Source organism: Aythya ferina, assembly GCF_964211825.1.
Source record: "Aythya ferina genome assembly, chromosome: 8".
In the NCBI taxonomy this organism is placed as follows: Eukaryota; Metazoa; Chordata; class Aves; order Anseriformes; family Anatidae; genus Aythya; species Aythya ferina.
Genome location: NC_140304.1, coordinates 24,329,783 through 24,344,661, shown reverse-complemented (window position 1 = coordinate 24,344,661; position 14,879 = coordinate 24,329,783). Strand labels below are relative to the sequence as shown.

Below are 14,879 nucleotides of genomic sequence, written 5' to 3'. Positions count from 1 at the left end.
GCCTGAGATCCCCAGATGGTGTTTATTATCCTGAACCTGCTCACGTAGGACAGAAGCAGTCAGATGCAAGGGAGAAAACAACATCTGCACAGCACCATTTATCCTGTTCTGAGACAGATGAACTGCTCCATCTGATTGAGACCTCTCTTTCCTAGATTAAAGTCCTCAGACAAACAGGCAGTAGACTCCACAGCAGGTCTTTCTCATTTATTCTCTGTCTGCAGTAAAAAGACTTCCTTAGAGATATTTTAATATGAAAAATAAATATCAAGTAGCTTTTATTTCCCTGGAAATCTAGGGTATTTCATTACCGCCAGCAGCAGGGAAGCAAGTTCCAATTGAGATGGCCCAAAGATGTACAATGAAGAAGCTGGAGCTGCCCAAGAGCCAAAATCTGCCACCCCTTCTATGCTCGGTGTAACTTGCAGAAATAGATAGGTCCAAAGTTGGCTGTGAGGTGAGGAAGAACGAGCTCCCCCAGCCGGCAATCTGAGGAGAAAGAAAATGTGTCCTGGAAGAGTGTGCGGAAGTGGCTCAAGTCCTCAGCGTGGGTCGTGATGTTGAACTGGGTTTCTGCAATTTCTATCGCTCTCTCGATCACGTGTTCGTTCTGCAGCGGGGAGAGGGAGCACGTAGAATACACCACATCTCCTCCTGGCTTGGTAGCAAGGATCCCAGAACTAGGGGATGAAGAACAAACACACCGTCACAGGAGGAACAGGACAGTGCAGGACACTGGCACTGAAATCAGGAAGCCAACACACAGCACATATGATGTGGGGAGAGCTTTGTACAGGTACAAACAAAGTAAGAAGAGTTTTCAGTGCTGACACTAACGAGAGCTGCTGTTATAACACAGATAACAACAAAACAGTGTCAAGCTCACTCACATCAGCAGCTGCAGCTGCAGCATTGGCAACATCTGACGCTCCTTGGTTCTCCTTCTGTGGAAGATGTTGTTGTCTGTCTCCATCACAGAGTGCCTGTCTGTCGTGCAGGGCACGTCCACGAGGACCTGCAGCAGCAGAGATCCTGCATCATTTTTGGCCTCAGATTGAGCTCGGAGGTCACCCAGCACCTCACCCAACACCTCCAACCCTGCCATGCTCCAGGTAATAAAGCAAAACTCCTGAGGGGACACCTCCTGGTTTAACAAATCCTCCTCCCACAAGCAGAACAAACCACTAAGGGGCCAGCATAGCCCACCAGGCTCCTGCCTGGCAGGGGAATGGGTACGGGTTGAGAAACGAGAAGCAACCATCTAAGTTTCATATCTAACCCCTTGCAAGTGAAGAATTAGGATGGGATATTTACGGATCATACAGACAGATAAAGGTACAGCTCAGGATGCCCATACTCACCAGATGCTGCAGAAAGGGTATAACTAGAGGAAATACTGCTCTGTATGTGGCTTAGTCTCAGCTTTTCAGGCTGTGCAAGACTATACAATTATACTGTTGGATGAGCTGCTGTCTTCCTCTGAAACAGGAGGAAACTAAAATAGCTGGGCTAATCTTCACCGGTTTTCAATCACTTACCTTATGGAAAGTTCCACCTTCCAGCTCTGCCCAGTCCCTTCCGTCGTACGACGTGACACTCACGGCTTCCCTGACATTTTTGGGAACGTAGCTACTGAGAATCTGGTACAATCTCTTTGTGCGGGAAACGGAGACGTCGTTGGCTGCCAGATGCCCTGGGGCGAGAGGAGAAAACAGCATGCTGAGAAATTCACTCTGGAAAAAAACACACATTATTCCCAACTCTTATAACCACAAAAAATTAACAGGCAGACAGGCAGCGCCACATACCACAGCACTCTTTCCCATCCCAGTTTTACTCGACAGCCCCTTCGCTTACCACAAGCCCCAGTCTGCAGCAGAGCCAGAGTCTTGCCACCTGGAGCTGCACAGAGATCAAGGACGAAGTCATCCGGCTGCACGTTGAGGGCCAAAACGGGCAGGAGGGATGCTGCATCCATCAGATAGTAGCTGAGGAGCCCCAGAGAGTCTGGCCTGGAAACCACCATTACAGAAAAACAAGAAAGTGAGGGAACAAAACAACTGGAGGGTAAGAGGGACACATACAAAAGAAGCTGGTGCTAACACCCCGACAGTGGCAATGGCAACTCTGGTTTGTCCTAGGAATGGTCAATAAAATATTATTAAAGGCCTAGCTGGGGATAGTCTGGCACCTCTCAAAGCCAACTAAAATTGTTTGTTTTTTTTTCAAAAATGCAACTTCTTTAGCTAGTTGTATCTCGTGTGCTACATCTGGTTGATATCAGTGCAAAGAAAACAGGAAAACCATCTCACCAAGCAGGACGAAAGCGCGTGATGTCCCCCCTGGGGAAGGTGTAGCACTTGATGTTGGAGCCGATGGGGGCAGGCGGTGGTGGAGGCGATGTCCCTGCCGGTGTCACCGTCCTGCCTCCACCATGCCCCTCTTGGGGCACGCTCTCCCCCTTCTCCACTCCCACTTCTGAGCCCTGCAGCAAACTCTGAGCCTTTCTGGCAGCTTCAGAAATGAAATCGGCGGCGTTGTGCAGCTCCAGCTCCTGGGCGACGTGGTCGGCGGAGGCGAAGCTGTTGAGCAGGGCGCCGTACTTCTGCTCGCACAGCAGCGCGGCGCGCACGGCCGGCCAGCGCTCCCCCAGCTGCAGGCTGTAGCTGGCGTCGAAGTGGTGCAGCGCCAGCCGCGTGGCGGGGATGCGGGGCGCCGTGGCAGCCTGGGGAAGAAAATTTTGGGGTGTGTGTGAACAGATAAAACCTCCAAGAGACAAAATCCCCAACATCGCGGTGACCTCCAGCCGCTGCGCTTCACTCGGTGATCTCTCCGCTGCCATGCAAGGAGGGGATGGGCTGCAGGGAAGAGGGGAGCAGCGAGCATGCAGAAGGGTGGGGAGGAAGGAAGATAAAGGGGTGCAGCAGGGATAAAAGGGGGTGCTGGAGGGCTGAGGGGGGGAAAAGCCAAACTACACGGTGCCCGGGGAGCGGCGGCGCCCTCACCCACTTCTCCTTGTGGCGGTGCCGCCGCGGCGCCGCGCCCAGCCCCGGGGCCCCCAAACCCCATCGCAGCAGCGGCAGCAGCGGCCGCCCCCCCAAAACCATGGCCCCGAGACCCCCCCACAACCCACCGGCACCTTCCGGGGCGGGCCCGGTACCGGCAGCGGGCGGGCGGAGCGCCGGGAGGCGGCCGCAGCCGCACGGGGGCGGCAGCGGGATGGGGATGGGGATGGGGGAGCTCCCCCTGCAGCAGGGTGACGGCCACATGTTTGCAAATCCTGCACCTCCGGGGAAATGGAGAGGGAATAAAGTTGTGCTAGGGTTGGGGTGGTGCTGGGGTTAAGCTCTGTTTGGGTGCGTTAGGGGCTGAGCTCGGGATCCGTCAGAGAAAGGGTGATGCATTTTGGAAGTGATGTTGTGAGAGCTGAGGAAGCATTTGCTACACAGCTAAACATCGCTGTTCGTTCCCTGCTCCTAAATATCCTACCCCGAAGGGAAACAGCGTGATTTTATGAGTTGGGCTCAGTGATCCTTGCAGGTCCCTTCCAGCTCAGGACATCCCGCGATTTATGAACGCAACCCCACTGCCCCAGGCTGGTGCTTACCGATGATGCCACCTCACTGTGCAGCAGTGCCCAAGTCCCCAGTGCACCACTCAGGCATCGTTCCCTGTTCCTGCACTTGATATTAGGGGGAACCACCACCCTGCCTGTCTGCAGCCCCATGGTCAGTCATACTGGGACAGTGGGACAGGACACAGAGCTGACCACGGCAGAGGCTTCTCCAACCCCTGAGGAGCAGCTGCCAGTTATCCCCAAAGGCTCATGAAACAGAAATGGCTTCACCTCACAGCTTTCTGAGGATGAGAGTCAGGTATCAAGTTTGGGAATAATTAGCGCTAATGAAAAAAAAAAAAAAACTGTCTGAAAAAAAAAAAAAAAAAACTTCAAATTTTTAAGTAATTCTATTTAGCTGTTCAAGAATGTTACAAAAATCATGTTTCTTTCCTATAAAAAGTCAACCTTTCATGCTTTTCCTCTGGAAGGCAGCATTTTTGCAAAAAATGGTTTAGTCACAACTTACCAAGTAAACAACGCTGGTCTTGTGGGTCTCAGAAATGTCTTTATGGCTTCAGCAAATTCTTATCTATCACAGCAGCCACTGGTCACTGAGGCTGCACAAGGACATTCCCACAAGTGAGGAAAAGTCTCCCCACGGACACACAGGTGGGCTCTGACCCCCACTCATTTCATCTTAACCCAGTACCAGTACAAGTGAGAACCAGAGACTAAGAAATAAACCAAGAGCATTTCCACAGGAACTTTGAATGTTTATTATGGAAAATTACAGAACATCAGCATGGGTTTTCTGTAGCTGCACATCGTGCATGAGAACAGATGCAGTGACATGCTGGCAATCGGTCACTGCCAGAAAGCTGCTCCGCTTTTACTTCACATTGACAATAAACAGGCAGGAAGCAGAACTGTGAATCCATGAACCGACGAGAGCTTTCTGTCAGATTATGGAAGCAGATGGACAATCGCTCCAGTGTTCATTTCAGCTTGGTAAAGAGCTTGTGAGCAACCTGAAAGAGAAAACAAAGCACGCAGTGACTGACAGTTCCTCTTCAAAAGGGCTGGAAGTCAGCAGGATTTTACCGCCCGTCTCTTGGTTTTCTGGGCCCTCTTGCAAGAAGTCATTCCAGAGAACTAGTGAGATTTCTTACAAAGCTGCACCTCAGATGAAAAGGGGTTAAATTGGGAAAAGCAAATACAACACTGAGATAGCAAAGTGCCACCTGCATGGCAGAAACATTGTTTGACATTATTGTTTAGTAATCTACAGAATTTAAGCTGGATCTGCTGTAGCAAGTAGGAGAAACGTTTAATAAGAAAAAGCACCGACATTCACAGCTTTTTGGAGATTTTGGCGTGACTCAAGAGCTACCGAGCATCACGCTTTCACGCTCAGGAGCCTGTCTGAGGGCCGGCCTGCTGTGCACTTACGCAGTGGTCCCTGGCGTGCAGGAAATCGAAGAGCTCCTCGGTGCACTGCTCCTCCGTCTGGGACCTGGAGGACACCCTGGCGTCGCACAGCTCCAGCCGCTCCCTCGCCTTGGCACACTTCTCCGTCTGCTCGCAGTGCTCCCGCAGGGTGGTCAGGGGGTCCTGGGGGGACACACAAGGGCTGTGCTGAGCTCGGGGAGCCCCGCACCGAGCCCCTCAGGGCTCAGACCCACCCGTGGGGAGCCCGTGAGGCGAGGCGAGGGGCCCTCAGCCCCGACTTACCACCAGCTCCTCCTCCTCCTCCTCCTGCGGGCAGAGCACAGCACAGCCGTTAGCGACACGAACGGGCACCGAGACGTTTTTTGCCCCATCCCCATCCCGTCCCCGCTCACCTCAGGCTCCCCTCCGCGCCCGGCAGCTCCGTGCAGCCCCATGGCGGCCCCGAAGGACTTCCCACGGTCACCGCCGCCCGCCCCGGCAGCGGAAACGTCCCCGCAGCGCCCTGCGCCCTCCCCGCCCCTCTTCAGCGCTTCCCCTCCCAAAATGGCAGCCGCCATATCCCCTCTTCACAACATGCCCCTCGCTTTTCCCCTCGCTGCTCCTCGCAGCCACCGGGAGCGGTTTGACAGCGGGGCTCCCCTCAGGGACCCGAGGCCGGGGCCACCATGGCCGCCGTTCCCCTGCTCCCCCTTTCCCGCCTTGACCTCCCCAAGATGGCCGCCCGCTGCCTCCCCTCTCAAAATGGCGGCGGCGCGGCCCGCCCCCGCCCCAAGATGGCGGCGCGGCGCGGGGCGATGGCGGCGGAGGGGCCGAGCAGCCTCCTGGCGCTCAGCGCCGCGGCCGTGAGCCGCAGCATGGCGGCCCTGGAGCCCGATGTGTGGGGTAAGGAGGCGAGGGGAGGTAGCGGCATCAGGCACGGGAGCGGGGCGGAGGGCCGGGGGCCGGTCCTTCAGCTGCCGCCGTCTCCTTCTCGCTCTCCGCAGCGCTGCCCGGGCACCTCCTGAGGGGGCTCCTGCCGCTGCTCTCCGTCTTCCGTCTGGAGAGAGCCGAGGCCGCCGCGCGGAGAGCAGGTGCGGCCGGTGGGGATCGGGGGGGACCGGGGAACCCCAAAATTGAGTCGGTGGGGAGAGGGTTCCTCGCCCCGGCTCGGAGGGGGGGATCCCAAATGGCAGGGATCCCCCTCACGGACCCCAAAGTGTAGGGATCCCCCCCCCGACTGACCCCAAACTGTAGAGATTCCCCTCAAAGGACCCCAAACTCTAGGGACTCCCCTCATGGACCCCAAAGCTATAGTGACCCCAAACTGTAGGGACTCCCCTCATGGGACCCCAAAACTGTAGGCACCCCCCCCACACACACACACTGACCCCAAAGCTGTAGGGACTCCCCTCACGGACCCCAATTTGTAGGGAGCTCTCCCTCATGGAACCCCAAACTGTAGGGACAGCTTCACGCTGCCCAACCAGACAGGGATACCCCTGTCAGGAGGCATGATCCCATGCTGGAGTACCCCTAACTTTTAAATCCCACTGTCTTTACCTCCTCACATTCAACCTAAGGACCACAAAACACCTTCCTTGTCCTTGCCTGAACCCCTTTTCCCTCAGCTTCCCCCTCAGACAAGCACCGAGGGGCTGAGCTCTGCAGCAGGACTTGTAGCTGGTAAGAAGGGGTGATATGTTTGTGTTTGTGGGTTTTTTTTAGGGCTCTCCACACAGCCCGTCTGGCGCAAGCTGTGGGATGACGTGATGAAAACCAGGCCCCCCAACTCGGAGGTGAGGGAAGCGGCAGGGCGCTGATGTCCCGATTCTGCTGTCTGCTGATGGGTTTCGCTCTGGAGCGTGCCGCTGCTCCTGGTCACTGCTGGCATTTACATATAGGTGTTTGTAGAGCTCAGAGACGTGGCCCTGGTACAGAAATCATTTGGGGAAACAGTTTATAATGGGACACACAGCGTACGCAGCCTTGATTTCACACCAGTGAGTGTGCTGAAGAAATAAAATCTGTCTTTTCAGATGCAATTCTTAGGGAAACAGAAGATAAAAGCCAGTATCTCCTGTCACACTCACACCTACGCTTGCAAAAATGTGCTGATGTATTAGAAGGTGCTGGAAAACCCTGACAGAAGAGAGTGAGTTTGAAAGAATTGTTTTGTGTATGAAAACTAAAGCTCCATCAGTTCAGGATCACAAAAGGATGGTCAACAACCAACTTGTGTAGCCTATAAATAGACATTTGGGAAGAAAATTCCCAAGTTTTGGTTTCAAAACACTGAAATATATTTAAATTAAGCCAGAAGCAGAATGAAAAGATAGTGACAAGAGCAATTCAGTTTTTGAACAATTAACACGGGGGGAAAAAAAATGGATGGAAAGAAAAGGATGCTGAAAGCTAGGAATACAATCTGAGTTGTGCTAGCAGTAGTTTTGTTGGACGCTGTTTACCAGTGTAGCAGACAGCAATAATTTGATTTAAACAGAATAAAAGAAATTATGGCTGAATTTTTGTTAGCGTGGCGCTGTTCAGGAGTTTTTATCCTGGTTGACTCTGAGGTAATTTCATTGCAGAGTATAACCTGCTGGAGGAAGAAGTTTCTTGAAACGTTCTTCTCAAATGTCCTTCACGGTGTCTTGGATGTTTCCTCTGACTGGCGCCTCAACGACCATCATTTCTCACCGCTGCTCCACAGTTCACCACACGTCACACAGCTCACCCTGTGCAACATGCTGCAGGGCGCCGTGGAGCTCACTGCTGAGCACAACCAAAAAGTGCTCGAGAACCTGGCCCACTCCCTGCGGATCCTGAAGTTCCAGCACCTCCTCTCCTCAGACCAGTCCGTCAGGCATTCACTGGTTTTACTTCTTCACCGGCTGATTCACCACGGCTCGGTCAGCCAGTTGTCCATATATTCCTGGCCTGTTCCTGACACGGTTCTTCTCGTTCTCATTTTGAGCATGAGCGCTGGCTTTTGGCGGTCAGGAAATGCTCTTGCCTATCGCAGCAGCCCTTGTGGCCTTTGCAGAGAGGAGGGCAATGCCCAAAGCCAGGGGTCAACACGAGAGCAACCAGAGAGGGAGTGGAGCGATGGGGAGAACCTGAAGGGGTCCTGCGGGGCTCTGAAGGAGGCTGATGTGCAGGTGGAGGGGGATGGACAGGTGGCTGGCCAGAACTCCGGCCTCTCCGGACTGAGCTGTCCTCTGCAAAACCGAGCGTGCGAGGAGGCAAGCAGCAAGGTGTCCTGTGACCACGCCAGCATGCAAGGAGGGTCTTCTTGCTGCTCCGAACAGCTGTCCTGTCACCCGGTCCTTCGAAAGTCTCGCAGACGGCTGAAATCTGCAGTAGGGAAGAAACGCCGCTGCCTCAGACGCAGCAGGGGACTGTGTGCTGACCCGGATGACCTGTATGATTTTGTTTTTACTGTTGCTAGAGAAGACAGTTCAGGACTACTTGACAAAAGCAGCATCACAGAGGGAGAAAACGCTGGGAACTGGACTAGTTCCTCCAGTGGATATCCATGCTCTGGCAATGCTGGCTGTAAGAAAAGAGGAGGATCTGCTGGGATCTTTCCTCTGAAAACTGCTCCCCGCTTCCGAAGTGTGTCCACGCTTGAATTGTGCTCCGTCCCTTTGACTGGGGACACGTGTCGGACTCTGAGTAACCTGCTAAGCTCCTGGGTGTCTTTAGAAAACCTGGTTCTGTCTTACAACGGTTAGTGGTGCGGACAGGACGCTTCCTTCCAGCTGCTGTCTAAGGGTCTGACTTACTGCTCAGGCTTACCCTGATCTTATTTGTACTGGAAGGGGCAGTATTGGTTCCTGATCTCGAGAATGGCATTGGTAGAGAAGTTTAATGAGAGGGAGGACTTGTTTGAGGGCAAGAGGAGTAAGAGAGGAACCTTTATTTGTCAGAGGAAATGGTGCTGAGATGAAAGCATGGAACTGCAAAAACATAGCACGTCGGGGTGGAGAAAGGAGAGGTGCAACATAAGCCCAGTAGGATCACAAGGGCAGATGGGGTGGCCAGGAAACAAAACAGAAGACGAACCAAAGCCTGGTCAGATACCAGCTCCACCTTCCTGGTGGGGAAGTGAGGTGGGCCCTGAGCCTGCCAGTTTTTCCAGGCTGGTGGATTCCCCTGTATGCAGTCAGTGCTGTAACTTAGTGTGTGGATAGGGCGTGCCTAGGAGGAACCCCCTGGCAGTTTGTGAGTTTAGCCTTTGACTGCAGTAGCCTGGCTGGACAAGTTGAGCTGAAAGCTCTGCTGTTGGTGGAGCTCCAGCTGAGCATGCATGGTGCCTCTGCGCAGGCACATCTAACTCCTCTCTGTACAAACGCTGTTCCAGGCCTGGGTGCGAACATCTTCTGCATCCTCTCGGGGCTCCGGGCCCTTTCCCGACACCCGGACTGCCGCCTCCACGTGCTGCGCGTGAGCGACGTCTTCTCCCACATGCCCTGCATGGAGCTCGTTCGCTGCATCCTCAGCACCCTTCCCCAGCTCCACACACTCTCCGTCAGCTTCGACCTCAAGAACCAGCTGGAGGGGAACGGGCCAGAGGGGAATCCAAGCTGCAGTGATGCAGAAATCCCAGGTAGGAAACAGATCCTGAGCGATGCACAGGATGTGGCAGGCAGATAAGAGTTGTCTTGACATACAAGAATTGAGCTCTGCATTGTCACCGTGGCATGTAATTAAGTGATTACAGCCTCACCTTCCTGATTCAGGTGGTGGTGGTGGTGTGCTCCCCGTCATTTCCAGTCTGTGATGCTCTCTGTGTTGTTTTGGACAAAGCACCTTAATGCCACACCAGCCTGCCACAACATTGGCTTTGTACAAGACCAGACCCAACCTGCCCAGCAGCCCACAGGGAGCATATCCCACCAGATCTTTAAATCATTCAGGAGCTTCTGCTGTGCCCATGCCACTGACTGTGAGGCTTCAAGACTTATGACTTTTAAGAAGAGGGCAAGCTTCTCTTGATGGTCACAGCACCAGAGGAGATGGCAGTGCTGTGCAAGCTTCTGAGTAAGTCAGGGAGCTGCAGCAGGGTGTTCTCAGCTCACAGGACTCTCGTCACCCTTATTAGCTCCTGAACAAACAGGGTAAAAACTAGTAACTAACCCCTGAGTCAGTATGGAGTGGGGTCAGTGAACGTTGTGGTCTGGGAAGAAACTACAGGTTTGTGCATAAAGGGTGGCCTTTTCTCAAGGACTGTTTCACTGCCAGAACACAGCAGGAATTGGTGGTCTTGCAGGATTCCTGAAATGAGGGGTTTATATTACCACAGGCCTGAGTTCCCATATGGTGCTATGGGGCCAGCACTTCCCACCAACCTAAATGAGACACGTCAGGCACACGGATCCTTGGTTGCCCCGGGACCTAGCTGCGTTGAAGACAGGTACTCCAGACCAAGCTCTTTCATCGTTGTTTGTTTTTCTTGCCTTAGAGAGCTGCCTGGAGCAGCTGGAGATCCGATTCCCCAGGGAACCTCTGCACACCATGTTCCTGCTGCCAGTGCTTAAGGCTTCAAAGTCCCTCCAGCAGTTGTCTCTTGACAGCGCCACGCTGCCCTCTTCCCAGGAGCTCGGGCTCCTTTTGCAGGCACTTAAAGGTACTCTGCTATCCCGCAGGTAGCTGAACTGTGACACAGAGCAGTTCCTTGCTGTGCTCTTCCATCCTAGGAGTGGCTGCTTGCTTTTTAGTTGGCTCAGACTCTGCCAGAGCCTGTTACAGCTTCCTCTTGCTGGCAATTCTGCTGGGTGAAGCCTCAGTCTGGAAGCAGTTCGGCTGCGTTTGTGGGACTTTGCTCACAAACTGCTAGGGAACACCCGGCAGCAGTCCTGAGGTGCTCAGGTGCCTGAACCTCCTGTATCTAAACTCTGGGCTTTTGCCGTGTCCATGTCTTGCCAGTCTTTTTAGCATGGAACCAGTTCAGGTGGGTCCGTGGCTTCAGTGTGAACATCCTTGGAGTCATGAGAAAAGGAAGTAGGTGTCAGCCAGCCCATTTTCTGTGCTGAGCTCATGAATGCTCTGCACAACAGGATGGTTTCTTTTTAATTATCCACAATCCAGCACAGTTTATCCACTGCCGAGTAGTTTGTGGGTGTTAGCTGGTTTTTGGGTCAGATTCTTTTTATCCTAAGGCCGTGCAGTACTTGACCTGAGAACTCATTTTGCTTTCAGAGTGCAATCCAAGCTTGAAGAAGCTGAGCTTTCACGATGTGAACCTGGCTGACCACCAAAAAGAAGTTCTGCTTTTGCTTCAGGATCCCGTCTTGCAAGGTACAGCAAGCTCCTGGGCCTTGGTGCCACAGCTGGCTGTTTTGGCTGGCTGGCTGATGTCTAAGAAACGATCTTCAGAAGGTTTGGCCAAACGTCAGTGTCCCAGGGGCAGAGCTGTAGATGCTGGCAGAAGGGGAATGTGTTGGGTTCTATGTGCCAGCAGGGCAGAGAGGATCAGCTGCAAAGTTAGCCTGTGCTGCAAAGAGGTCTTAGCTGTAAAAAAAGGTTTTTAACCTGCAGAAGGCATCAGCCTTTAACTAGGTCAGCTGGCAAAGCCACCTCCCTGGTGCAGTGACTGCTGTCTTCACGTGACAGAACAGCAGTGATGTCGTGTGGTCTGCTGCCAGGGAAGCTTTGTTCTTGCACATGGAGCTATATGCAGGATGTAATTAAGGAATAATGAAGCACACAGGGAGTTACTAACGTGTGCTGTCAATCCATTTCTTCTGTAGAAATCTCATTCTCTTTCTGCCGGCTGTTTGAAAGCTGCACTGCTGAGTTTCTGATGGAAATCATCAATACAGTGAAGAGAAATTCATCTTTGAAGAGCCTCAGACTGCCTGGGAATCGCCTTGGTGAGTATTGTGGATGTTGGTCATGACCTTGGACCAGCTCTCCTGGAGTTAGCTTCAGGGTTGGAGTTAGAACCATTCCTAGCTGGTGCCAAACTTAACAGATGTGTGAGCGGAGTCAGCTTAGTCACCATTAGCTCATAAAATGAGGGGGCTGAGAACTTTTTTTTTTTTCAGTAGCACTCAGCAATGCACCAGGAGTCTTGGTGCTACAGGGACATTACAGTTATTTTTCTCTGTAGGTAAAGCAAGTATCAGCAGGAGTTCAGATCTGCTGAATGCTGATCTGCTTCAGCCTCTGACAGGAATGGATACAGCAGCAGATGCACTACTTCTCATCCAGAACCACAGATTTTACCCAACTTTGGGCCTTAAAAGCTTTAAAAACTCATTAGGCACTGGAGGGGTAGGAACTAGTAAAGGTTATTTTAAAGAAGTAGAACCAAACTTACAGCAGTAATTGCCTTTATGGATTACAGACCACGTAGAAATGTTTGAGAAATGAATTTCACGTCCACCCAGAATATTGTTTTCTGATCTTTTAATGAAATAAAACAGGAAAGCTTGGAAGCACCTGAAATGCACTAAATTGCTAAGGTTTGTGTTTAAGCCTCTGCTTTTGTCTGTTTCAAAACAAAGCTGAATTTTAACTTGCAAAACAAAAACCAGGATTTTTTTCTAGTAAAACAACCTGTCCCAGAAACATTTCTAGCACCTTGAATACTGTTTGGGGGCTGAACTCACTTTTAGGGACAAACTAAAGGTAAGTCCTTTGTGTTGTCAATGCATCTTCAAAGCCACCTCTCTGCACTGCTCCCACCCCCAAAATGCTTTAAATATTGAGGATCATTCCCAGTTTGCATCTAACAGTTGCATTTCTCCCTTCTTAGGGAATCACAGGCTGGTTGCCCTGGCAGACATTTTCTCTGAAGATTCCTCCTCTTCTCTTTGCCAGCTGGACGTCAGGTATTCTGCTGCTCTTAACACGCTGTACTTATTGTTTCAGGAAATCCAGGAAAAGCCCAAGCAGGGTTTTGTTCCTTCCTTAAGGGAATGTGTGCACAAGAAAAGCTTAGAGAATGCTGCACTGTGGCTAGAGAATGGGCACTCAGAACCTCAGAGATCTCCAGTGTCTCTGAGGCCAGGCCCTTCTCCCTGAGGGGTTGCCCTGCACATTTATAAATGAGTCAGGCTCCACCTTCAAAGCAGCTTTCATTTTTTGCTCCCCTGGGAGACTGCTGCATCCCCTCCTTGCTCTGAAGGTTAGAACTGATGGATCTACATACATCTATTCACAGGCATCAGCATGAACAGCTCTGTTCTCACCACCCCAGCACAGGGAGTGAGCGCTGTCATTGCCCCTCTCAGATCCTATGAATGCCTCTGCATTCCTTTCATCATCTTTGTTCTCAACCTGAACTGCTCTTTTTTTTTGAGCCTGAATGGCCCTAAACAGAGGCAGTAACCTGCACTACTGTGTTTATTTTTTAAACTGACATTAAGGGATCATTCCTACTTTATACTGTAGAAGGAAGCTGTATTTTACACTGAAACATCCTCTCATCCTTGCATGAGTAATTACTAGAGGGGGCAAGTGATTTAAACTGCTCAAATTGCAGCCTAGACTCTTAATGAGTTTTTCATCCTCCTTTTCCTGGAAAGCTCAAACTGCATTAAACCTGATGGGCTCCTGGAATTCACCAAGAAGCTAGAAGGCCACATCCAGCAGAGAGGGGGACAGATTCAATTCACCCACCTCCGCCTCTTTCAAAATTGGCTGGATCAGGATGCTGAGACAGCTCAAGAAGCCCTTCGGCGTCTCAAAGCAGTGTGCAGCGTGGTCAATGACTCGTGGGACTCTTCCCAGGCCTTTGCTGACTACATCAGTGTCATGTGATGGACACAAGAAGAGAAGACAGATCAGCTTGAACTTGATCAGTTGTGTCCATGGCCAGTAAGACTTAACACAGGTAGGGTTTTCTTTCCATGGTTCAACCAAGGTGAAGCTGTCTTGTCGCTTTTCTGTTCCTTTGAAGAAGAGGTGCCACAGCAAAGCAATAGAGGTGGCCATTTGTGTCAACAGCTGTATTTCCAGTTTGTCTGTCAGTTCCAGTTTTAGACTTTAAATGGGATAGATGCATCAAATAAGCTTCTGTGACATCCTGCAGATCTCCGGACAAGCAGTTATTTATTTCACTAGAGTTTTGTACAAATTCCATGTTGGTTCAGCCAATATCTCATTAATAAGTATCTCAGTCCTTCAAAACAGCAGAAGCTGTCAGGACATGGACTGTGACAACTTGATCTAGGTTACCCTGCTTTTGAGCAGGGGGGTTGGACAGAATGACAGCCTCAGCCATTATGATTCCTGAAATAGGAACTCCTGCCTCCACTTCAAATGAGTAATTTAAAAAAGCTAAATAAAGCTCTCACATTTGAGCTTTTGTTTGGAAAATTTTACTTCTTAAGAAAATTAAACAGCAGGCTGCTTTGTATATAATTATTTGCAATCATTTATCAAGGTGTCTGGGAAAAGAATTCTTCTTGCCTCTACTCCATATCTGCACTCATTTTTCAGGAGTTTTGAATAGTTTGTTTTGTAACATTTTTATAATAAAAATAGAGTTAAGACCCATCATGTATCATGTGTGTGAATTTTATTACTGGATAGTAATAAATTAAAACACTCTGCTAGATCTGGGGATCCCACCCATAATAAAGCAAGTGGTTTTAGAAATGGATTGACCTTAATTGAGCCTGATTTTCTACTGCCTGCGTGTTCTCTCAGGCAAGATGCTCAACATAAAAGCAGAGGGTTTTTACAGACCCTTTTGTTCCTGAGTAATCACCGGGGTTCACATTTCATGGCAGAAATGGATCCCGCATGTTTTTCCCCCTGCAGCTTTGAGTAACAGCTATCAGTGGAAAAAATGTGACTGCACCTGGAGTGCTCTAAACCTGCAGGCTTACCACAAAGCTGAAGGCAGGACTTTGAGCAGAACGCGTATACTGTCAGCATG

General features: G+C 51.2%; 3 protein-coding genes across 5 annotated transcripts; 1 reads left to right on the top strand and 2 right to left on the bottom strand.

Annotated features, from left to right (window-relative positions):
- Nucleotides 1-186: 186 nt before the first annotated feature.
- NSUN4 (NOP2/Sun RNA methyltransferase 4) lies at nt 187-3,118 on the bottom strand. 2 transcript variants are annotated; one of them, XM_084528035.1, is made up of 6 exons: nt 3,006-3,118; nt 2,313-2,725; nt 1,858-2,012; nt 1,539-1,693; nt 891-1,015; nt 187-680 (listed from the first exon to the last, which is right to left on the bottom strand). In XM_084528035.1, the coding sequence occupies exons 1-6, from the start codon at nt 3,105-3,107 to the stop codon at nt 407-409; spliced, it is 1,224 nt and encodes a 407-aa protein (XP_084384161.1). In that variant the 5' UTR covers nt 3,108-3,118; the 3' UTR covers nt 187-406. The 2 variants fall into 2 exon arrangements, with proteins under 2 accessions (XP_084384161.1, XP_084384162.1); XM_084528036.1 differs by having other exon boundaries at nt 3,010-3,084.
- Nucleotides 3,119-4,311: 1,193 nt separating this feature from the next.
- Nucleotides 4,312-5,580, bottom strand: UQCRH (ubiquinol-cytochrome c reductase hinge protein). Its single transcript, XM_084528034.1, has 4 exons — nt 5,401-5,580; nt 5,291-5,314; nt 5,009-5,170; nt 4,312-4,587 (listed from the first exon to the last, which is right to left on the bottom strand). The coding sequence occupies exons 1-4, from the start codon at nt 5,563-5,565 to the stop codon at nt 4,555-4,557; spliced, it is 384 nt and encodes a 127-aa protein (XP_084384160.1). The 5' UTR covers nt 5,566-5,580; the 3' UTR covers nt 4,312-4,554.
- A 93-nt stretch (nt 5,581-5,673) lies between these two features.
- On the top strand, nt 5,674-14,494 carry LRRC41 (leucine rich repeat containing 41; the record flags this gene model as incomplete). 2 transcript variants are annotated; one of them, XM_084528027.1, is made up of 10 exons in its annotated part: nt 5,674-5,890; nt 5,992-6,078; nt 6,713-6,783; nt 7,576-8,716; nt 9,351-9,596; nt 10,452-10,616; nt 11,189-11,287; nt 11,740-11,862; nt 12,750-12,825; nt 13,522-14,494. In XM_084528027.1, the coding sequence occupies 10 exons, from the start codon at nt 5,674-5,676 to the stop codon at nt 13,754-13,756; spliced, it is 2,460 nt and encodes an 819-aa protein (XP_084384153.1). In that variant the 3' UTR covers nt 13,757-14,494. The 2 variants fall into 2 exon arrangements, with proteins under 2 accessions (XP_084384153.1, XP_084384154.1); XM_084528028.1 differs by lacking the exon at nt 10,452-10,616.
- Between the last annotated feature and the right edge of the window lie 385 nt (nt 14,495-14,879).

Coding starts and splice junctions, on each gene's coding strand:
- NSUN4 (XM_084528035.1), bottom strand. CDS start 3,107: ATGGTTTTGGGGGGGCGGCCGCTGCTGCCGCTGCTGCGATGGGGTTTG. Junction 1,016..1,538: donor AAGGTGGAACTTTCCATAAG/GTAAGTGATTGA, acceptor CTGCTGCTGCAG/GTCCTCGTGGACGTGCCCTG. Junction 681..890: donor CTGCAGCTGCAGCTGCTGAT/GTGAGTGAGCTT, acceptor TTCATCCCCTAG/TTCTGGGATCCTTGCTACCA.
- UQCRH (XM_084528034.1), bottom strand. CDS start 5,565: ATGGCGGCTGCCATTTTGGGAGGGGAAGCGCTGAAGAGGGGCGGGGAG. Junction 5,315..5,400: donor GGCGCGGAGGGGAGCCTGAG/GTGAGCGGGGAC, acceptor CTCTGCCCGCAG/GAGGAGGAGGAGGAGGAGCT. Junction 5,171..5,290: donor AGGAGGAGGAGGAGCTGGTG/GTAAGTCGGGGC, acceptor GTGTCCCCCCAG/GACCCCCTGACCACCCTGCG.